The following is a 25,085-nucleotide window of genomic DNA, read 5'->3' as shown; positions in this document are numbered from 1 at the left end:
GCATTCACTGTATAACCATATTCTACATGAACATTACCATTGCAGACTCTGCCGGAATGGTTCCATCTCCATCGACACAAGAGTATTGAGGCTGAAAATAAGAAAGAAATAATTCCCAGTCAACTTCCCAAAGTAGATCAAGTGAAACAATTGATACAAATTCACAGCAGAAGACAAATTTTACAATGTTGTGATAAAGAATTAGTTTCAATGCATTCCCATAGTTATAACACTTTTAGGCATTACTACAAATCAAGACAGTACACACTTTGGGCTGGACCAGGAAAACCATGGGTTTATAGGAAAAATCCAGTAAAAATACAGATGATTAATTACTTCTTCTGGCAACTGTACATAAATCCACAGTGTTACACCCTCCTCATGATACAATTGCTACTTTCCTTTCTTGCATAATAATTTTGGTGGTAAATGAATGCTTAGACATGTGAATTCATCAGTTAGATGTTTAAATGGAATTTGCATTGGAATGAATGAATATTTGCCTTTAATGATTAAAAGTGTAATCAATGCTTTGATATTTTATGTTTGGTTTGGTACTAAGATATGGCCTGACTACAGTCTGTTTATAAGATGGATGCAGAGTATGCCACTCCACCCTTAGGAAGGAGAGGGAGAGCATCGTTGGAGAGAGGGTCACAAACATGAGAACAGGAAGTTTTTCACCTAAGCCTATTCCGCTTAGGTTAAGACTACTATCGGATCGGGTAAGGTTGTTCCTATTTGTCTCCTTGTTGAATCTTAGAGACAAAGGCCAGGTTCACTTTTTCACCTATGTTAGGTGTACATTGGTTTTTACCTCGTCAAGGTTCTTGTCACCTTTCTACCATAATGATAATTTATGATTCTTAGACAATTTAAAGAATAAATATAAACAAGTTACCCTTTATTGCTAACTTGTATATATACATGTAAGTTATGAATATGATTATGCACACAATACATATAAATATGTATACGTATGCATATGTTTGTATGAAATACATACATAAGCATAAAAATACATATATATATGCATGTAAAACTTGTATATGTATGTATATACCAATTAGTGATTTGGATAATGCTCAAAGTATTGTAAGGTTTCAAACTTTTCATTGAGCGAAGAGGCTATGTAGCCCAAGCTGCTATCGGCTATCATGTTAAAAGATTTATTTATATTATTCTTTAAGCCACCAAGGCTTCAAGCTTGACCAAGCTTAAATCAAATATTTATTATTGCCAACTTCACCTCAGCTTATCTTACATCAAAGATTGGATTCCACCCTCATTTTTATTAACGGGGCCATTGTCATATGATTTATCATTTTGAATACGCAAAGGAAGGCTTGGCCATCGGTCTAATAGTCTCATATGACTTTTTACTCTTATATTTGAATGGGCACGGTATAATTTGGGGAAGGATACATTGCATTGAGCCATAACTGATTCTTGAAAAATGCTTAATAACTTTGCATAGAATTTGATATCCGAAAGGGGAAAAGAGTCATGGGTGGCTGAAAAGTTACTCATCATTATTTCTTTCTTCTATCATCAAACTCTGAAAAGAAAGAAGGTGAAAGTTCTGATTTTGCTCGATTGGAGCTGAAGCAATTGGTTTATTTCCTGAAATATATATGTATACAGCTACTTGAAGTCATACTAATAGATATTGTCGGAAGCACAAAGCTCGTGGGTTAAAGGTTTGATAGAAGCTTACTCAAGCAAGACAACCTTGTTTCAATAGGCATGAATTATTTCTTTCTTATTCTGAAACCATTCCAAATTCATTGAAGTTTTATAATAATGCATAAGGCATAGAACTTGCCTTACAAAGAAAAGGTTTAGTTTCTTGAATGCTTAGTCGAAGAGCGAACGCTCAAGAATGTCATACATTTGACATTAGTTATCATTGCAATAAAGAAGTTAAGATGCATTTTCTAATAAAAGATTTGAGCTTCGACCATGCTTGGGAAGTCATTCTTTGTGAATTATAGATTCTGTTTCTTATTTCCAACTTCACCATAGCTCTTCAGTTTCATTATGAGTGTAATTTTGAGCAAGAACTTGTGAATACAACTGCATGAGTGGCTTAGCAGAAGCAGCTAGCTTGCGAATTCATTAAGAGTCTTTTAACAGTAAATAGAGCCATTGGCTGTCTTCTTTATAAAGATATGTTGTAAGTAATGAAAAGAACTCGTTCCAAAAACAGATTTATCTAGTTGGAGAAACATGATTTCTGTCTTATACTTTCTTGGTCACAGAGGAGTTTTGTTGGTTTTTAAGGCCCAACCTTATGATTCTTGAGACTTGGAACCATAGGATGGCTTAGAACCATAGGGTTGACAGTAAGAAAAGGACAGAACTCTATGTGACCATCTTAAAGAAAAGGCATGCTATTAATAAAATATAGATCTATCATGTAGCCCAAACTATAGGAGCATGTTAAAGTTGGCTAAGGAATTTTGTATAAATCATACATTAGGAAACTAACAATGCTAGGCGGAAATAAATTCTACTAGCTAAGGCTTGTTTGGCAAGTTGAGGATAATAATTAGTCCAATAAACCCTTCAAGTCAAGCATGAAGTATAATAGACTCAGGAGTGAGAAAGTAATAATCTTACAATAACCTACATGAAAGTCAGTATAGCAATTCAACCTGTTTGAGCAAATGCCATGAGTCTCTAAGATAAACACAACGGTGGAACGTTAATTTTATGACTAGGGTTCCAGTCAACTTGGTTGGTCAAGCTTATTTGTCTTAACAAAGTATCCTAGTAGAGTAAGGGTGGCTGAGCAGATGGTTGTGCTCCATATGTGAATGGTATACTTTAAAGAAAAACCTTTGGCCAAGGTAACAAAAAGTTCTGCTTGTGCTTACCCAGCTCACCATGTCCAATTACCCGATCTAGTCAATGGGCCATACATAGTTAGCAAGAGTCTATAGTTGTGTGACTTGTAACAACCAATTTACTTAAACAGAAAAACAGCAAACTAAAACAACATTTTAGTTATGATTTGCAACTAACATTCAATTACAGCTGAAGGAAACAGTTAATATACTTAACTAACCAACTAACTAACTAATTTCATCAAAAAAGAAACTAACTGTCAAAAGAAATATTTTTTCATTTCGACTGAAAAGGAAGAGAAGGGTTTAGAGATTACATAGTTGCTGACATCAACGACAATCATCAACTAAACTATACACAAACAATCATCCTTCTTGACATCTTTCCCTGTCACTATTTCCTCTTATTTGTGGCATCATGTCCTTACATTTGTCCTTTTCAAAATTTGGGGGTGGAGGATGTGATCAATATGTAGCTCCCCCTAAGGTCGTGCATCTCCTTAAGCTTGAGGGGATATCACTTGTGCATGGAATACATAGTGCCTGCTCATGAACACATTCTTGCCATTCTCATTTCCTTGGGTGCACTTTCTCCTCCAGATTTGCTTGATCTCCCTCTGTCTCTCATTTGCCACATTTGGAGCAGCATTGATCATCTTCCTTTGCTTGACTACCCTTGATCTACAATATTTAGTTGTATGGCCAAAATTGTTGTAGTTGTAGCAAACTATGTCCTTACTAAACAGAGAAGTAGAGTGATTTCTATTTGACTGATTTGTTCTCCTTCTCCAATCCCTATTTTTGTGGCCAGCTGATGGAACAAAAGAATTTCTTGACCTTCTAGGAGCACTTTTGATTTCGTTCCATGCACGTCTTTGTCTTACTTCACTTCTATCCACTCTCTCATGCTGCCTATAGTAGTTATTTCTTGCATTTTTGTTGAAGGAGGAAGTGTAGGGGCTGCCATAATTCTGGGATGATTTTCTCCTACATTCATGACTTTTATGACCAAGTCCAAAACATTGATAACATATGACATTCACATTTCTTGGAGCAGCAAAAGAATTCTTGCTTACACAACTAGGAGAAGGCATATGCATGAACCTACATTCTGAAATCCTATGTCCATATGCATTACATCTATGACACTTTATATTTTTGCTTCCAGAGAATTTAATTTGACCTCTCCTAGATCCTTTTCTACATTCACTTGCTCTATGTCCATATCCCTAGCATGAAAAACAATAATCAGAGAAAAGGGAATTGTGACTTACAAATTTATTTTCCCACAAGTGTGGAGATCTTGCAGGCATGTTTGCTCCATTTCCTCTTCTTATGTGGTTGACCTTGGGCTGTACATTTGCAGCAATCCATTCTTCTGATATCTTCTTGTTCTCAATCTTGGGGCCAGCATATCTTGTTCTTCTTCCAGAAAGAGGTCTCCTAACCTTTCTTCTTGAGTCCTTATCTTTAATGAAGCCATCTTCATTCAGCTTGGCCTTACCCTTTGGATCAACATGCTTTTTCTTTGTAGCAGCAGCGTTCTTCTTATTTGAAGCAGCAACTATGAAAGTTTTTCCATTACCATCCTGACTTGAGGATACAAAGTTTATCTCTCTTTTAAATGTCTCAGCACTTGTAGAACATTGGCCAACCTCACAACCCAAGCCAGTTGAATCTTTCTTCTTCTTCTGCTTATTCAGCATATTGTTTAATGCATCCGTGCTGCCCTCATACTTCATTCTCATCTTGAGATCTTCTTTGCACTTCTCAAGCTCCTTTTTGAGATTTGCCATTTCATCTCCTAGCTTCTGATACTCCTTTTCTTTGGTCTCCAATTCAAATTTCATTTCATCACCTTTCTTCTTAGCTTCTTCCAACTGTGTTTTTAATGTAGTGATATTCTGATTAGCTTCTTCAAGACTCTTGCTTAGCTGATCTTGCTCCTGTGGGGCTGACTTCTTGTATTTTTTGTATTCTTCCCATTCTTTGAGGGTACATATCAGTTCTCCTCCAAAACCAACTTCAGTATCGACTTCATCTTCATCATCATTGCCAAATAAACCCTGATACCTGGATTGAGATCCACTATCACAGCTTAATGTCTTCTTCTTATCTTGGATCTCTTGTGCCATGAATAGCTGAGTTTCTTTTTCCTTTTCACGGTAGCAACTAACAAATCTGCATTTATCATCTTCACATTTGTCTACTCCTTTATTCTTCATCCGTTCACAATCTGATTCAGCAGTGTTAGGCTCTTCTCCATAGATTTTCTTCAGTCCGTCCCATACGTTCTTTGCAAACTTACATTTCTTGACCTTTGAAGACACTATATCAGATAGCCCGCTGAGAATAATCTTCATTGCTTCAGCATTGCATTCATATTCTCTTTTAGCATCAAGATCAGTAGGAGTAGTAGCAAAGACTATATAACCATTTTGACATGACATCCAAACATCATAACCTAAGGCAGACAAATAGGTTTCCATTCTTAAGCTCCAAATGACATAGTTTGTGCCATCAAACATAGGTGCAGGGATTGACTCAAATTTAACCATTGTGTTCACAAACCAGAAACTACCCAAGTTAGAGAAAGCTTATCTAATAGGGAACCTAGGGCTCTGATACCAATTTACAACCAGACACCGCTGTTGTTATGCCAAAAGCTTGAGCTATCAATGAACGGGAGAGCGACCAAAGACAAGGATCCATGGGAGGCGGGAGCAAGCACATGTCACGAATCCCGGAAGAGATGCTAACCAAGTCAACAATTGGTATCAGAACCCTAGGTTCCCTAATAGATAAGCTTTTTCTAGCTTGGGTAGATTCTGGTTTGTGAGGACAATAGTTAAATTTGAGTAATTCCCTGCACCTATGTTTGATGGCAAAAACTATGTCATATGGGGCTTAAGAATGGAAACCTATTTGTGTGCCTTAGGTTATGATGTTTGGATCTCTGTTCAAAATCATTATACAATCCCTGCTACTCCTACTGATCTTGATGCTAAAAGAGAATATGAATGCAATGTTGAAACTAAGAAGGTTATTCTCAGCGGGCTATCTGATATAGTGTCTTCAAAGGTCAAGAAACGTAAGTTTGCAAAGAACGTATGGGACAAACTAAAGAAAATCTATGGAGAAGAGCCTAGCACTGTTGAATCAGATTGTGAATGGGAGAAGAATAAAGGAGCAAACAATGTGGAGATGATAAATCCAGATCTGTTAGTTGCTACCGTGAAAAGGAAAAAGAAACTCAGCTATTCATGGCACAAGAGATCCAAGATAAGAATAAGACGTCAAGCTGTGACAGTGGATCTCAATTCAGATATCAAGTTTATTTGGCAGTGATGATGAAGATGAAGTTGATACTGAAGTTGGTTTTGGAGGAGAACTGATATTTACCTTGGAAGAATGGGAAGAATACAAAAAAGACAAGAAGTAAACCTCAAAGGAGCAAGATCAGCTAAGCAAGAGTCTTGAAGAAGCTAATCAAAATATCACCACATTCAAAACACAGTTGGAAGAAGCTAAGAAGAAAGGTGAGGAAATGAAATTTGAATTGGAGACTAAAGAAAAGGAATGTCAGAAGCTAGGAGATGAAATGGCAAATCTCAAAAAGGAGCTTGAGAAGTGCAAAGAAGATCCCAATCTGAGAATGAAGTATGAGGGCAGCACGGATGCATTAAACAATATGATGAATAAGCAGAAGAAGAACAAAGATTCAACTAGCTTGGGTTGTGAGGTTGGCCAATGTTTTACAAGTGTCGAGACCTCTAAAAGAGATAAACTTTGTATCCTCAAGTAAAGATGGTAATGGAAAAACTTTCACAGTTGCTGCTTCAAACGAGAATGTTGTTGCTACAAAGAAAAAGCATGTTGATCCAAAGGATAAGGCCAAGCTGAATGAAGATGGCTTCATTAAAAATAAGGACTCAAGAAGAAAGGTTAAGAGACCTCCTGCTGGAAGAAGACCAAGATATGTTGCTCCCAAGACCGAGAACAAGAAGATATCAGAAGAAGAGGAAATGGAGCAAACATGCCTGCAAGATCTCCACACTTGTGGCAAAATAAATTTGTAAGTCACAATTCCCTTTTCTCTGGTTATTGTTTTTCATGCAAGGGATATGGACATAGAGCAAGTGAATGTAGAAAAGGATCCAGGAGAGGTCAAATTAAATTCTCTGGAAGCAAAAATATAAAGTGTCATAGATGTAATGCATATGGACATGGGATTTCAGAATGTAGGTTCATGCATATGCCTTCTCCTAATTGTGTAAGCAAGAATTCTTTTGCTGCTCCAAGAAATGTGAATGTCATATGTTATCAATGTAATGGACTTGGTCATAAAAATCATGAATGTAGGAGAAAATCATCCCAAAATTATGGCAGCCCCTACACTTCCTCCTTCAACAAAAATGCAAGAAATAACCACTATTGGCAGCATGAGAGAGTCGGTAGAAGTGATGTAAGACAAAAACATGCATGGAACGAAATCAGAAGTGCTCCTAGAAAGTCAAGAAATTCTTTTGTTCCATCAACTGGCCACAAAAATAGGGATTGGAGAAGGAGAACAAATAAGTCAAATAGAAATCACTCTACTCCTATGTTTAGTAAGGACATAGTTTGCTACAACTGCAACAATTTTGGCCATACAACTAAATACTGTAAATCAAGGATAGTCAAGCAAAGGAAGATGATCAATGCTGCTCCAAATGTTGCAAATGAGAGACAAAAGGATATCAAGAAAATCCGGAGGAGAAAGTGCACCCAAAGAAATGCGAGTGGCAAGAATGTGTTCATGAGCAAGCACTATGCATTCCATGCACAAGTGATATCCCCTCAATCTTAAGGAGATGCAGGACCTTAGGGCGAGCTACATATTGATCACATCCTCCACCCTCAAATTTTGAAAAGGACAAGTGTAAGGACAAGATGCTACAAATGAGAGGAAATAGTGACAGGAAAAGCTGTCAAGAAGGATGATTGTCTGTATATAGTTTAGTTGATGATTGAGTTGGTTAAGATTTTGTATATCTGTTGTAATTGCTTGTATTGGAGAAGTTTATGCCTTGGTAGCATATCAAGCTCTGAAATTGTTGGCACACATTTTAGTTTGTTGAAAATGGATTCAGTTTGTGGTGCATACTTGCTTACATAAGGATGAGTACAACTGAAAGTAGTGAAAGATATGTTAAAGACAGTCCACAGAGCACTACATTCAACATGAAAGAATGATGCAGCATAGAAGAGAATGGTCAACATAGAGAAGAGATGTTGATAGTTTTTATACAACATGATGGATAACGTAGAAGAGAGGACAGGCCAGCAAGAGTGTGTAATGTCCTCATTTTAGCAGACATGGATTTTGGATGATTAGCCTATCATTTTGACTCTCGTAGGCTAATAAGTATGGATAGAGGGTCTCTTGAGGCTTGTATCGTCTCGAGAGTTCAGTGGTTTTCAGTTGTGGCTTTTGTTTGGTGTTTCCAGGGCTCCGTTTGCTATACTTATTATTTATAGTAAGTTAGTGGATGTTAGAGAGGAACCCTTACTATTTTTAGTAAGGCAGTTGGATGCACAGTGGATGTAGTGGATTACCTCCTAGCTCAGACAGAATTGAATTATATGCATTATTGTGGAAGTTATGGCATTTTTATTATTAAAAGTTGTACTTTAATAATAATAATTAATTAATTAATTTAAAAGTGCGCATCATTTAAATATCTAATTGACTTTATTATGAGGGGGTTATTTAATGAATTATGAAGTCAATTATTTAAAGTGCATTTAAGTTATATTGGGGGCCCACTTTAAGAGATGATATATTAAATGCTTTTAAAGTGTACTTCAATATAATTGATAAAGTGTTATTTAAAGGGAGATATAAGTGTTTAATAAGTATACTTTATATTGTGCACCAAATGGAGGGAAAAGTAAATGAAATTAAATGAGATGAAGCCAAATGCAAATTAAATATTATATAAAGGCTTTTGAAAAGGGATTTCATTCATTCTTTTGTGCATCTATTTCATGAGTTTTCTCTGCAAGGAACTGAGGATTTTTGTCTTCAGCCAGCCATTGGAGAAAGATAATTCTTCAATGTTGCAGCCATTTGAGGTGGTGAAATATGCATTGAATTTGGCTTACATGAGAGCTTCATTCGGAGACTCTATTTGTGCTAAATTTGTAAGAACTCATTTAAGTCTTAGGCAGAATTGGAGGACATAGCGATTTATTAACTTTTCCAGCTAGGGTGTTTTGGTACCAGAGTGCAGCTGAAGCTTTTTGATGGTGGTTTCATGATTTTTGAAGCAGCCTATGATTTTATACGAATTTGCTATATTTAGGTGACTAGGGTTTGAAGATATAAGTTGCATTTTGTGATCAGACTTGTTCAAAAGTTAATAAAGCCTCCACTATCTCGCGCCAAGTAAGATAAAATTGAGATGGTCTTGCGGGGTAATGCAGAAACGAAGGAAGGGGGTGAATCCCGCTATCCCGCAGCAAGCAGATGAAGAGAAAGAGGACCTTGCGGGGTAAGAAGAACAAAGGAAAGAGATGAACTCCGCTATCCCGTAACATGCAAACACAAAGTATGATGGCTCTACGAGGTATGAAAGCAAGGTGTAAGAGGTGCATCCCGCCAGCCCACACGGGTAAAATGGGCTCATGAATGATGATGTAGGACAATGAGGGGAAAGAAAAGAGTGGCTCCCGCAATCCCACAAGCATACATGCAATGCAAAGAACATGAAAGGGTTTAAGATCATTTTGACGGTTAGAGGTGATTCAGTCAACACGTTGGCTGCCCAATAGATGCAGGGGTCCACGTGGCAGGTTAACAGAAATTGATCGTATGACTTTGTAAGAAGATTTTGACACCACGTATGTAGCCCGATAGATAAACTGCTCACACAAATAATTGACCTAAGCTAACTGTGCTATTTGGATGTCAAATAAGAAGATTCTAACACCACGTTTGCATGCCGATAGGGAAGATGATCTAGGTGGCGATTGACCAAGTTTGACTAAGTAACTTGGACGCCTAATATGAAGACATGTGGCTTCCTGGTAGTTGAAGAGGAGATCTGATATGATGAAGTCGTTGATGATGGATGTGTTGTGCTCGCACGCACACCCTTGCTTTAGGGGGCCCCTAAAGTTTTTGCAGTCTGCCCAAAGATAACTCTCCCTCTCGTTGCCCGATGGGAAGAGGCTCCTCCGGTTATCATGCTTTCAAGATCGCCAAGTAGAAGCATGTGATTTCCCTAATCCTTCCAATGCCCAAGTCACCAGAGCCATCAGTGAATCATACCAAGCAACTCAGTGACTTTATGCAATTTTCAAAAGAAAATTCCAAGAATAAAATTGCGCATTTAAGGCTTTTGAGCAGAAATTAGAAGACTTAGCCAAAATGCCGAAAAAGTGAAAACGACTAACAAGATCAGCCTAATGGGCAGAAATGCAAGTTGAAATAACCATCTTCTAAGCCGAAAACGAAAGTTGGAAAATCGCACAAAAGTCTTCATTTGCCCGAAAAACTTTTCCAGAGTCCAAATCGCGCAGATAGCTCCTTTTGGTCGAAATGGAGACGGAAACCAAAACCTCGCAAATTCCCCTTTCAGGCCGAAACTCACCAAGTTCGCAAAATCCTTTGAAGCCGAAATGATCAGAAGGAATTACGCGATATATGATTTTAGCCAAGAATCCTCAGGTTTGTAAAACGCGTGAGAAGCAAAAGGGTGAGAAAACATAGGGAGAAAATCGCGAATTCGATCCATTAACCGAAAATGATCAACAGGTCATAATCTCGAGAACTCCCCTTGCAGGCCGAAACAAAAGAACAACCATTTCGCCCAAATAGCCAAAAGTTAGAAAGAGTCGAAATTCGCAAAGTTGCTCTCCAGACCGAAATTTGCAAAAATCAATTGATCAGGCCGAAATACAAACAAAAGCTCACGAAATCTCTTTTGGCCCAAGAACTTGAAGTCTGCCAAATCGCCTTCAAAGGCCGAAACTCATCAAAATCGCACATTTTAATTGCTTTGGCCGATCTTCACCTAAACTAAAATCTCGCAAAAGCCTCCAAAAGCCCGAAAAACAACTTAAAGTTTGAAAATCGGCTTATAGCCCGAAATTGGAAGAGGGAAAAATGTCCAAAAGATAAAGTCACGAATTTTCTTCAAGAGCCCGAGTTTTCAAAGATGATCCAAAGACTGAAAAAGGAGAAAATGAGAACTCGAAAAATAGGCTTTCTGAGCCGAAAATCACTAAAACCTCTCAAAATACATTAATAAGCCGAAATCATGAAAGCCTCTCACAATGCTTTAAAGTGTCGATTTTTATTAAGTCTCACATTTTCATAAAGTGTCAACTTTGTTTTGTGTGTTAAAACTCTCATTTTTAATAAAAATGTCGAATTTCAATCAAACGTTAGACATCTTTTTTTTTTTAAATCGCACGAAGAAACTTGAATAGCCGAAAATGGCTAACAAGAGAATGAGCGTTTAAAATTAAAACATCAAATCGCACATTTTAAGTAAAATTGCCGAGTTTAACTTAAAGTTTGCACTGAGGCCTAAAAGCCCGAATTTTGTCCAAGTAGGAGAACGAATCGAGAAAACAGATCGACTTCAGGTAAGAAGTGAGAGATTCAAAAGATACATCTCACAAAGAGCTTCTCGAGCTGGACATTAGATAACTTAATGTTTGTCAAATTAATTTAATTAATTTGTCAAAATTGATTGATTAAAGATGAAATTGGTTGTTTGCAGGTCGAGGGCATCATTGGGAGGAACCAGGAGAAAGCCTGAAACACAAATCGAAGAAGGATCGCGATCAAATCTAGAAGCAAAGATGCAGTGCAAGATCAAAGCGATGAAGGAATGGGAAGCATGCCACCCAGACAACAAGTTGAAATCCACCACTGAGACCAGAAAGGGCCGAAGAACATTCAGAATGCAGCAAACATGCATTCTCATAAATGCAAAGCTGGATTTAATTCCAGAAATTCAGTTCTAAAAACTGAAATTGTTTTAATGTAAAACTATCTGTAGGTCTTGTGCAAGATATTTTGAAATAGAGGGGAAACAGGTCAGTTGTGGACAGTTATGTTCAACTACCAGATAGACCTAAATTAAAGACAAACAGTTGTCAGTAGTTGAGATAGTGGTTTAAGCAATAACTAAGAATTAAGTGGGCATGGGTTAAAGCTGCCAGCTTCTGGAAGGCAGGTTGCAACCCTTGGATGCAATCAATCCTGGCCATCGGTTCGACATGTAAAATCTAGAAAAGGCAGAGGCCTTTCTTTTGTAAAAGGTTAGATGGTTAGATAGTTAGACTCTGGTTAGAATTTTGTAGTTCGATTTTAGAGTTAGAATAGGTTAGATATAGCATAGAGATGCTGCAGAAATTGTTGTAATGGCAGTTGAAGCAAATATATGGACATTGAATATGGTGTTTATTGCCTTTGTTTTCATTTTGTTTGCATGGTTTCTTTCAGCTAGTTAATTTTAGAGTGCAGGGATTTTAATGGTGAAGTGTAGAGGGGTATTTGATGCGTTTCCGGTTCATACCATTGGGGGTCTGTTGATTGTAGGTCACCATGCATGGTTAGTCTGAGCCCAAACTGTTCTTAGTTCAACTGCAGGTGTTCGTCTTAGGCTGCGCCAGAATTGGGTGCCTAAAACGAGTGTCTCCGGTCTGAAAATCCTTCATCCCTTGGAGCTTGCACCATTCTTGTCTAGTTGTGAGGGTGTCTCTGGCAAAACAAAAACTGGTTTATCGAAATCTGTCTACATCAACTGTTATCATCCTTGTCCTTAGGCTTCCTGAACCCTTCCTCTTTTCTTTTTATTTCGCAATCTGAGAATCACAGCAAACCACCTTGTTGCAAAACATAAGTCCCCTTGTGCTCCCAGCAAAACACATCGATCACTAAATTATCCTGCAGTCAAGACCTGACAATCGAAACCTTTAGGTCGTCCCCATTGATCAATTGAAACAGCATTAGGGATTTCTTTATCTCAAGAGAGGATAGGATACTCAGCAAGATCATTCTATTCTGCGTTGGCCAGAGAGAGTCGTAGTTCTGCGATTTTAGCCACGTCAACAGGACGTAGTTGTCAATCTTTTGAAGGCAGGTCGAGAAAGAGTGAAGAACTCATTGATGACGAACTTGTTGCGGACTGGTGTGTGGCTCGAGGTGATCTACGAAGAAGAGATCAGATCTCATTGGAGATGAAGATTACTTAAGTACAGAGCAGACTGGGAAGAACGAAGGAACATTTAATGGAGAACCAACAAAGGATCAAGCGAGAGGCTCAAGAGGATTGAAAGATCTCTAATCGACAGAACATCACCTTCAGGGGCAGGTGAAGATTACCAAATCTTGATACAGAGAGAAAAACTGATGAAAAAGAAGATATAATTAATGATGGCGAGCAAATCAGATAGTGTGGCAGATTTCTTGGAAGCCCAAGAAGATTACTTTTCGAATTTTGTTTCACACCACAAGTTAGTTCCTTCACTCGAGCCTAGAAAAGGGTAGAATATGTTGCCTCTGAATCCTGTAGAATCCCAAGCCAAGCTCTCCTGCAAAATATCTCTAAAAGAAGCCACATAAAGGAATCTCAAATCTGAAAGCACTATGAAATACCAGTAAGATATCTCCAACAACTACCAGCTAGGGTAGATCTTCCACTACCGAAACTGATTTCCCAAAGAGGGTTTACGTCCTCCAAAGGCTTGAGATGAACCACGTTCGATCTCTGAACCACGTAGGGTTTCTTCTTATCAATTAGAGAGAAATATCAGAAATGATAAACTTCAGTATGTCCATAATGAAAGCTAAAAATGCAATATATAGTCTCAATGAGAAATTAGAGAAACTTAGAAACAACAAAATAATAACCTTTGCTCATTTTTAATATTTCACTTTTCTCTCCCCAAGTGGATGTTCACCCTTTTTTCTCATAAACTATCATTTAATTCTTTATTTTCTTTTCACTTCAGAAGGCCACATAAAATGATATTAAAATATTATTTTACCTCCTTAGCTTTGACATCCACTTTATTAAAATATTTAACTAAAACTGAAGACTCTGCACTTTGTAGCTGAGGGAAAAGTCAGACTGAGACCAATTACCAGAAATAGCACTTACAATAAATAGTAATATGCTAAAAATAGTAAGCAAAAACTCCCAACTGACCTAATCGATGTCCAGACTGAAAAAATTGTATGGACAAGTTATCCATAATCATACCAAAAAGTGTCATTCATCTCCATCAATCCATCTGAACACAATGGCAGCATCGAAATACTCCTTTGATCATGTTGACACCAACCCAGAATGCTAGCACCAGCTGCACTACGAGAGAACCTAAAAAATGGGAACAATAAAACAATCTGATTTTCCTCCCAAGACTAGTAAATTTTTGTCAAGTTCATTGGGAATTTTAAGAATTTGGCTCGGTTTGAAATGGGTTCATGCCAATTCGTCAATGTTGAATCAATGTTCCACAAACTTTCCTGACAGGGGGATGGTGGTATGTGGGGATGGGTTTCAAGGACTGGGGGACCAAGGGCCTAAATTTGGGGACGGTGAGGGGATGGTGGGGAGACGGTGGCGGAGTGGTGCTAGGGGGGCAGTGCTGATATAAAATAGAGGTGAATTGGAATCTTCAAGGCAAAATATGCAATATAACATCTCTGTGAGTGCCCCATGAAAGGCCAACTAGTTTTCACGAAGTTAAAGGTTGCAATTAGTATGTGATGGTATTTGCCATATAGCAAGTGATTTGACTGCCTCCCTGACAAAGGTGGAGAAGGTGCCAGAAGTGGTGGTGTTGTGGGGGGATGTTTCCCCCAAGTCCCCAAGTCTCAGAAATGTCCCCTACAGGGGATGCACGTTTTTCTAGGGGGGATGCATCCTTGTGGGAAACTATGTAGAACACAAGAAAAAGTCAAAACCCTTACTGAAGCCACAATTGAACCACATCTATACTCAAACAAGGAGCAAATCATACCCAAATCCAGGGGGTTTTCTTGATGAACCAGTAGCATAGATTTCAAACAATAAATGGCACAACCAACAAGAGAAATTTGCAACCAGAAACCTAATATGAAACTAAATAGAAAAAATTTACACCATCTTAACAAACTTGCCATGGTTCACTTAATTCAAAATTTTGTCACTAATTATAGGCAAATCCATTCCATTTCTACATGTATTATTATCAATGTGTCTCATTGGCAAAAAATTTCTACAAGACGACGATGATCAATTATTGTTCCATGATCAACATAAAAGTTCATGTTAAAACTTCAAGCATCACATGACATTGATATTTCTGAAAGTCCTGCACTTGAAGAAGTGACTAGCATAATGGACGACAACCTTAATGGTTAAGTGTTCCATGTAGAAGAAAACTCTGCATTTGCATGAATCACTGAGAATTTGGAATTCAATAATGTCTACTAGATATAAGAAAATTAATAAAAAATCTTGGCACTTTTAGCATTGCCATATGAACTCTTTAAAGGATGTTTACACAACTAAATACTAAACAATATATTGGTAAATTGTGAAACACCACAAAACATCATAAGTGAAGCATGAAAGCACCCATGAAAAGAACATATGGCTAGTGATTCGACTACAAGAAAAATGTTTTTAGGAAAAGGAGTGTGAAAGCACGAATAAGCACTAGAAAAAATAAATCATCAATTAATTTCAATCATGTTTTTACAATAAGTGTGAAATATGAAAATTGCATTTACATTCTTTTACCTCATGCACCAATGCCTCAAAGTTTCTACGACTGAAAATTATTTATACCTTTGAGTTGCAAATTTCTTCCAAGTTGCCAATTGGGGAAGTCTGTGTTCCATAGCTACAACATACACCCAAAAAATCATTAAATCATATTGCTCGACAAACCTGATCTTTCTTTTAGAATATCAATGTATAGATTACAAGGTTAGGTGCATATTGCATACCATACACTAAAAGGCGTCTCATATGTTGTGCCAAATATATTGTAGAATTTAATTCCTTCTGGTAGTTGTGCTGTACCTAGAATTTGGCGAGTTTCCTCTGACCATTTAAATATATCCATATTGAATGGTAAAGGTATAGACCTACCATCATATGTTAACTGCCAAATTAGAAAAACTTGGATAAGCATGCTGTTTATGAACTACAGAGTCAATCACAATAATGTCAAAATATGTTCTGACCATATAAACTTGTCTGACCTTAATTCATGCCATTATTTCACCTTCTATTTTATCAACCAAATCATTTCTCAGTTTGTACAAATGAAGATTTAGAACAAAAAATTAATTGAATGAATTCTTAATGTAAGCTGAACTAGTTAAGGAAAATTTTGAAAAGCCACCCTACATACCATCCTTTCTACATCTACACAGAGAGAGAGAGACTTCAGATGTAGACATTACGTCAAATTTCAGATATATTCCTCTATGTAAAGTATAGAAAATAAGTGTCCATAGAAATAGTCTTCATTTCAAGAACAAATTTGATGTCATTATCTCATTGCACAAGTAACGGCATGGCAATACTACTGGCATAAGATATGTAGTGTTGGATTCTACTTCATATTTGACTAGAATTTATAAATTATGTCAAATTTTTATGATGCATACAAGATATTAAAATTATGTCATGTTCTTTATAAAATAAATTCCTGCTAAGGAATTTAACCTAGAAAGCAAAAATAAGTATGCAGAGAATATAAGTTTTCTCCTTTGCTTTAAAAAATTTGTTGCATTATAGAAATATAAAATTTAAACAATATGGCAACCAAGAAGGATAAATATTGAGATATCAAACCAAGTGGTGTTGCAAAGAAATTTCAGTGCTTAACTCACAATATTATTTCTCAAATCAAAACAAAGGGTTGAGTATGGTCCATGACATGTTACACATCCTTGCAATTTTTGTATAGTAGTAAAGTTATATATCTTTTTGTTTATCTTCAAAATTTTCTTCAAAATAAACATTATTCTTAAAAGATAGGGTGGGTTTGCATTAAAAGATATACAAACTTGAGAGTTGGACTACTGAATGGAACACATCCACTAGTCAATATACGGACAAAAAAACCATCCTTATTTTGCTTCATACATAGCATATCATTCACATTTAGGCATTAATAAAGATCAAAGATTATGTCGATATTGACTAACAGTGAAACTAGCATACAAGTGAGAGATGCAACCATAGAATTTTGTGGTGATCGGTATTGTTGGAAACTTGAGTTGTGCTGCTTATGTTGTCATTGATGTCAACTTGTCTGGTGTTGTCATTGATGTCAACTTGTCTAGTGTTGTCATTGATGTCACTATGTGTAGTGCGGATGTTGTAGATGGTCCGGAAGTGAGTGTTCAAATGCTGTGTGGTTTGGTGCTAATGTTGAGTAAGTATGAGGCATTTCCGAAAGGTTGGTGTAATGAAAAATTCAATATGAAAGAAACAACATTTAAATGCAAGAAAGAGTATTTATATGCAGGAAGGATGGTCTGGTGGTCTCTTGAGGAAGATTTAAGATCATATTGAGAATGGGAATAAAAAGAGGGGATCATGGAATGCAAGTAAGAATGGCATTAAAAGAAAGAAGATAACTTCCAGATCAAGCATTGAAAGACAGCAACCAGCATCTAATAATTCTAATATTTGCTCTTGTGGTATAAATATTGCCTATAGATTATTTCTCAACAATTATCTTTTATATATACATATATATGAATAGATATAAAATTCATATGTCTGTAATAAATCTGTTTGTAAACCCCCATCATGTATGAAGGAAGGAGGTGTAAGGAAGAGGAGAATTATGAGGTTGCCATCTAAGTACGCCTCCCCGAGTGGATGTCCATGTTACCTGCCACTAGGGCCAAGAGGGCAAAGACCCACTCTTGGGCTTAGATAGGACAATAAAGAAGACCCTATTATGATCTCCTTTCTGACTCTACAATGATGGCTATTTACCTTAGGAGATGAGGCATGGATAGGGAAAGCAAGTACAAGCACCCCACTAGGTAGGCCACCCTTAGTGGATGTCCATGTTGCCTAACATTGGGGCCAAGAGGGTGAGTGTCCACTCTAGGGCTTAGTGCGGGATGGCTTTGGGTGGACCTATCATGCTTCTTCCCCCAAACCCTAACGTGTTTGAATGGTAAGAGTAAAATAGATATTGTCTGTATTGATTTAAAGATTATTATGTGTTTTTATCGAACCCTAATAGTTGGGAAAAAAATATATATGTATGTATGTCTATCCTTGGTTATGGTTGCAGGATCTAAATTTAAGCCCATATTGTTCAAAGGATATATTTTACTTGATAAAAAGATAGCCCTAGCCCTAACTTGTTGCAATGTGATTCTAGGGCAAAATCTAGGGTAAATATGGAAGGGGATATTACATGAATCAATGTTTCAGATCATACTCCATGATCCATCATCAGGATAGTGAACTAGAGAATAGAAAGTTAGTGAATAGCAGAGCAAGACCAACTAAATAGTGAAGGGGTGGTGTAGGTTTAGATGAGTGACACAAGAAACAAGAGAACAAAGGAGAGAAATGAGAGGAGGGGGAAAAAGAGAAGTTGAATGCATACATTGACGAATAAAAGTAAAACTAGAAAAAACTCATAATATTATCAAGAAAAAGTTGCAACTAAATAAGCTTGCAGAGACCATTAACAATTTGAACATATGAAATAGTATAAAGACAAGAAGAGACATATACATGTAGATATGTATACAAATTAAGACAAAGTAATCAAAAGTTTATTTTGAAAACAAAAATGAATGATTGTGCTCTGCGACGGAGCCGAGTACGTAGGGTTTCTTCGCGCGTATAGGGGTCCTCGGTCCATGACGTGGAGGAGTGCAGAAGGCCTCCTCCACATAGGTAAGCTTCTCTTCCTTTTTCCTCGGTTATTTCTGCATTTATTGTTTTCTTTTATGCCTGGCCGCCATCCGGTCATCTTTGTGAATTTTTGTTCCTCTATGTGCCCTCTCGCATGCTCACGCATTAATGTCGAGCGACTCCAATGGTGGCCTTCGTGTCGAGGGCTCGGCTCCTTCTAAATCCTTCAAATCAGCCTTGCTTGATTTGGAGTCTCACCCTATTTCTAATTTAGCCAAGTTTGATATTAGGGCTCTAATCTCTTCTACAGGTTGCGATGGGGTCGATGGAGAAGAAGGAACGCTCCCTTTCTCCTCTCGTTCTTCCCTCTTTGTAACTCCAAATTCTTCTATGTTAAATGCTATTAATGAGGGAAAAAATAGATTGAGGATATTGCGTTTTTTTTAGCAGCCACGAACGTCTCTAATTGTCCAGCCCACAAATTTATGGATGAATGGTTGAAGAACATTTGGATTAAAAAATTAGGGCTGCAATTCTCTTTCTGCAAAATGATTCAAAAGGGTTTATATGTTATTTTTTTCAAAGATGATAGATTGCAGGCTCAAGTTGTTAGCAAGCAATTTTGGTCAATTGGCAAATGTACTTTCAAGGTTGTCAAATGGTCTCCTGAGGCGGTTAGCGATGAGATCATTGCCCTTTCGTTCTTCCCTCTCTGTAACTCCAAATTCTTCTATGTTAGATGCTATTAATGAGTAAAAAAATACATTGAAGGATATTGCAATTTTTTTAGCGGCCACGAACGTCTCTAATTGTCCGGCCCGCAAATTTATGGATGAATGGTTGAAGAGCATTTGGATTAAAAAATTAGGGCTGCAATTCTCTTTCTACAAAATGATTCAAAAGGGTTTATATGTTATTTTTTCAAAGATGCCAGATTGCAGGCTCAAGTTGTTAGCAAGCAATTTTGGTCGATTGGCAAATGTACTTTCAAGGTTGTCAAATGGTCTCCTGAGGCGGTTAGCGATGAGATCATTGCCCTTTCGTGCCCTACATGGATCATTATCAAGAACCTTCCCCCGCTGTTGTGGAGATTTATTCTACAACTCCTTGAACCGGTTGGCTGGATTATTAGAGTTGATCATTCGCCCTCTTTGGTCTCGAACCTTGATGCTCGAGCTCTCATCACGATTAACCCGGGAAAAGATATCCCTAACACCATCGAAATTTCGATGAATGAAGATCCCATTACCTGCTCTATTGAGATTCTAGGAGGATTGAACGCATGCTTCCTCTACAGACGCGAAGGACATCTGCGTAGAAACTACCCTATTCTGGTTAAGCGTAAACCTAATCCGGCTTCCAAGAAAGGTTCAGAGAGAAGCTATGATAAGGCCACCTCTGCTGACCCGATGGAAGTGCAAGCCCCTGTCTTAGATAAACTTAATGAATTGAGAAGATCGATGGCTAAGGCTATGGCAAAGCTGGCTAGTCCTCAGCCCTCTTTTGATGATAATATGGACTTTGGGAGCTTTAATGATGACCCGCCTCCTCATTCTGCGCTAGAAATATCTCTCGCACAGATGAAAGATGACAGTGACGACCCCCCCAAATCAAGGAGAATGAGGGTCGAAAATGCGCAACAGCTTGCGCTAGAAAAGTTGAGAACCCTCCCTAATTCCATGACCACTCATGCCGAAGCTAATCATCTTGCTTCGCCTCCCGGCTCTAAAGGTAAACACTCTTTTGTTAAATCGATGGTTAAAGATCTCGAAGGCAAATCTATCTCTATAGATAAATTGAATAAGGATGGTGATCATTATGTGGATGTTAATTTTGTTAATAAGAATGCTAATAATATGATTATCATTAACCCCAATAAGATTGACCCCCCTAACAAGAATATGTTAATTGAGAACGCATCGTCCTCTCTGCAAAACCCTATCCCCATTATCTGTGATCGAGAGGTGGAGAGTACTGAAATTATCAAGGCCAAACCCATTGTTAGCAATCAGATGTCGGTATCCCCTGAGGCTCAGGTCTCTGAACAATTTGATCAAGTCATTTCCAACCCCTTATTTGAAGATCCTGGTGGGAAGCAGAGACCCCTGTCCATCGATTTAGGCAACAATGAGGAGCTCTCCCCAAGTGTGGAGACTGAAGATGGAGACACTCTTACCACGGACGGTGAAGGTCCTTTCACTGTTGTTAAAAGAAAGAGAGGGAGGCCATTAGGTAAGAAGATATCCCCCCTCCCCAAGAGAAAGAACAATAAAAGTGATGTCCCCAAATGCTTTAGTAGCTTCAAAGCTGTCAAGGATACACCTAATTGAAGAAGTTTGTGATGGATCTAAAGCTCATCACCTAGAACATTAGGGGACTTGAATTCCCAAATAGAAAACTCATTATCAAGAGATTCCTCAATCTACATAGGAACCTACATATCCTGCTTCTACAAGAAGTTAAAGCCTCCAAATTTCTCCTAGAGGTTAATCTCAAATTGATTTGGAGGGATGTTATTCATTTCACCACCAATCATGACAAAGGTAGAGGTGGTGCAATCGTTTTGATTAACAGGAAATGGGCCTCTCTGATTATTGATAATGGATCCTCCCCTTGCAACAATGCTACATGGGTGATCTTGGAGAAAGATGGACACAAAACTGGCATATTCTCTATTTATGCCCCCAATGACTACAGAGACAGGATTGAACTATGGAATTGGTTGTCTAATCTCCCTAATATTTCATGGATTTTCGGAGGAGACTTTAACATGATCGAAGAAGCTGAAGACAAGATTGGTGGGCTTAACATGGATTGGAAGAGTAGAGAGAAGTTATACTGGGATAGGATGAAGACTAAGCTCCACCTTTTTGACCCCCTCCAGGGCAGGAAAAAGGAGTTCAACCATATTTGGTACACTTGGTACAATGCCCAACAAGGATCTAAAAGGATATATTCGAGACTAGATAGATTCTATGCAAACTCTATTGCTTGCTCTTTCAATCCAGACCCCTCTAGGTGTGTGGTCAAGGTTATACCATAAACCCTCTCGGACCACCATCCCATCATGGCTCACATTGTAGTTAACTCTTGCTCCTCCCCTCAACCCAGAAGGAATAACGGTTTTATGCTCAATGTTAGGCTTCTTGATAATCAAGATATCCAAGATGCTTTGTTCATTGTCAGGCAAATCAGCAAATGGAACTTTAGGGATCACTCTACTATTAACAATTGGAACAAAAATGTAGAGAGTTGGAGGACTCTCTGTCAGACTTTAGGCACCAAGTTTGCTAAGAATGGTAGGAAAGAAGAGAAGGAGCTCACTGACCAACTCCTCATTCAGGAATCTCTAGTTCAGCAAAACCTTCACAATGTTGATCTTGCCCTGGCAATTACACTTACCCAAGATAAGCTCAAGGTGCCAAAGTCCGTGCTAGGCTCAACTGGATGCAATTTGGTGACAAGGGATCTAAGTTCTTCTTTAACATGCTCAGACAGAAGGAGTTTAAGGAGAGAATTGATAAGATCTGGGAGGATGGTGTGGAGATGACCAATTCAGAGGACATTCGGAAGGCCTTTCTCCGGTACTATGAGAATCTCTTCACCTCGAAGTGGGACCCATCTCGGTCCACCCCCTGCTCTTAGACAGTGCAGAAATCTCATTCCTAAAAAAGGTCTCAAACTTAGATGTTTCTACCCTTAGTAGACCCCTCGACATCGAGGAGATCAAGAGGACCATTAAGAGCCTAAGTAATGACAAAGCCCCCGGTCCAGATGGGCTCCCTGCAGAATTTTATAAGGTCAATTGTGATTGGATCTCAAAGGATTTGCTTCAAGTATACTAAGAGGCTCTTAATACCAGAACTCTAGGTCTAGAGATCAATAAACGGGTTATTAAACTAATTCCCAAAGATGGGGATAAATCACTTGGAGACCAATCACCCTTCTCAATGTCTCGTACAAGATCCTAGCCAAGACTCTTGACTCAGATTAGAAACAATCCTTCCTAAGGTGGTGAGTAACACTCAGACCATTTTTATCAAAGGTAGATACATCCTAGAAAATTTGATCACAAGTTGGGAAGCTATGAATTGGGCAAAGACCACCAATCAAAAAGTGGCTATGTTTCTCATCAACTTTGAAAAGGCATATGATCGGGTGGAATGTAGGTTTTTACTGATGATGCTTGAATCTTTTGGTTTCCCAAAAGATTTATGCAAGTTGGAGATTCTACTGAAAGATGCCTCTGCTCAAATAGATGTTAATGGTTCTCGGTCGCAGAGTATTACTCTCAGCAGATATATCAGGCCAGGTTGCCCCTAGCCCCCGCACTCTTTGTGATAGTTGTTGATGCTATGTTCTATTTTCTCAGGGATGCTTCACTCTCCCCCAAAGTGCAAGGCATTTCCCTTCCCAATAACAAGGATTTGATCAATGTCCAATTTGTGGATGACACGGCTTTCTTTCTGCAGTTAGTAGAAGATAACTTCAGCTCCCTATTTCACAAACTGAGAATCTTTTGTGAAGCCTCACAAGCCAAGGTTTCGGCTCCCAAATCCATGTTGTTGGGATGGGAGAACACCCCTCCTGGGTGGCTCTCCAAATTTGAATTCCAATGGGGAGGACCTTCTAAACAAATCAAATACTTGGGCATTCCCTTTGCGGTTAACCCCAGTTTGAAGGATATGTGGTTATGGATTAGAGCGAAACTGGAACACAAGCTTAACAAATGGAACAAGATGTATCTCCCTCTTGCGAGCAGATTGCAAGTTTGTCAAAAGGTCCTCTCATCCTACACCTTGTACTGCTCATCCGTTTGGATGTTTTGCAATTATCAGATTAATGATATTCAAAAGGTTATTAGAAGATTCCTATGGTTTGATGGTAAAGGTAATAGGAAGTGGCACTCTGTCAAATGGGGTTGGTGTTGTCTGGACAAATGCATCGGCAGTCTAGGACTTAAGGACATTCGCCTTCAGAGTACCTCACTCGCAACCAAATGGATACTCTATGCTTTAGAAGGAGATGAGCCCTGGAAAATCCTTGTGAGAAATAATATTAGACTTGTTGTTCCTAAGCAAGCCAAAGGGTGGAAACAACTCCCCTTTGTTGACTTAATTGCTGGCAAATTCCCTATATCCCCAGCAAGATCCTCAGTTTTCAAAACTATTTGGAAGGCCTGGGAATATGCTAGGCATTTGATTGCTAACAATGGGCTGGTTGACAACAACAATACTATTGCTGGAGAGAAATCTATTTGGTGGAACTTATTGCATAATGACAAACCTCAGGCTCTCATCCAGAGGTGCTCAGCTAAAAGTTGGGCTCTCAAAGGTATTAAAACTTTCAATGATATTATTTGTGATGGTGCTCTTATTTCGTGGGACATCCTGCAGCAAAAATATCATATCCCCCGTTCCAATGGGAGGACTTACTCCATGATTAAAGCCGCCTGTGACAGGGTGGACCTATCCATTCCTTGTGTAGTGAGAGAGGACAGGTCCTCCTACACATGGATGAATGGGCCCCCTCTGCCTAGAGCTAGTACTAAGTTGATATATAATTCTTTACTTTCTAATGATGATATTTTTATTCATCTTAACTCTGTTTGGGATTTGCAGTATACCGAGGAATGACATAAGGTATTTTTTTATCATTGGCATTCTCTTATTCTAACTAAGCAAAAATGTTTCAAATGGTTACTGATCTTACAGAAATCACCTATCAAAGATCTGCAAAATAACCCAACTATGTGCTCTCTATGTAAAACTCCTGAGAATATTTCACATATATTTTTAAATTGCATCTTTGCCAGAGAAATCTAGAATATGTTTGGCATTTACTTTCAGCGGGGTATCTCTCATATGGATGTTATTCATGGATTTTTTAAAGGAATGAGAAAAGATATTATTTATTTCCGGTCTATTCTAACTCGTGAAATACTATGGATTATTTGGAAAAGTTACAATGAGGATAAATTCCAGAGTAGAGGCAGGGAGCTTACTTGTAATTGTATTGGGCAAGACCTATATGTAACTTGTAATTAATAGGTCTGATCCTATTCTTGGCGCCAAAACAATAAGGCCAACTTGAGGCCTATTGGGAGGCATTGATACATATACATATGAGTTGATTTGTAATCATTCAAGATCATTCACAATCAGCGAAATACTTATGCATATTGATCAGCGATCTACTCCAGATATTCAAGCCTTGAGGTCAGCGAATTCACTTGGATAATCCTCCAAGATCAGCAAACTCCTGTTTAGGTTTGGTGGACATCATACAAGGTTGGCGACTTATAATAGAAGATTGGTGAACATCATATGAGGCTGGCGAA

The 25,085-nt window shown here is 38.2% G+C and overlaps 1 protein-coding gene across 1 annotated transcript in view; it reads right to left on the bottom strand.

The window, feature by feature from the left end:
* LOC131077369 (phospholipase A(1) LCAT3) overlaps nt 1–25,085 on the bottom strand; it is a 186,232-nt gene that overhangs the window by 27,374 nt on the left and 133,773 nt on the right. The window contains exons 8-10 of the mRNA XM_058014857.2: nt 15,850–16,007; nt 15,689–15,743; nt 38–91 (exon numbers count right to left, since the gene is read on the bottom strand). Coding sequence (XP_057870840.2) covers nt 38–91; nt 15,689–15,743; nt 15,850–16,007 — 267 coding nt within the window. The remainder of the gene's footprint in view (nt 1–37; nt 92–15,688; nt 15,744–15,849; nt 16,008–25,085) is intronic.

This window comes from Cryptomeria japonica, chromosome 4 (genome assembly GCF_030272615.1).
Source record: "Cryptomeria japonica chromosome 4, Sugi_1.0, whole genome shotgun sequence".
Taxonomy (NCBI): Eukaryota; Viridiplantae; Streptophyta; class Pinopsida; order Cupressales; family Cupressaceae; genus Cryptomeria; species Cryptomeria japonica.
Note: the sequence above shows the minus strand (reverse complement) of the source record. Positions and strands in the feature narration are given on the sequence as shown.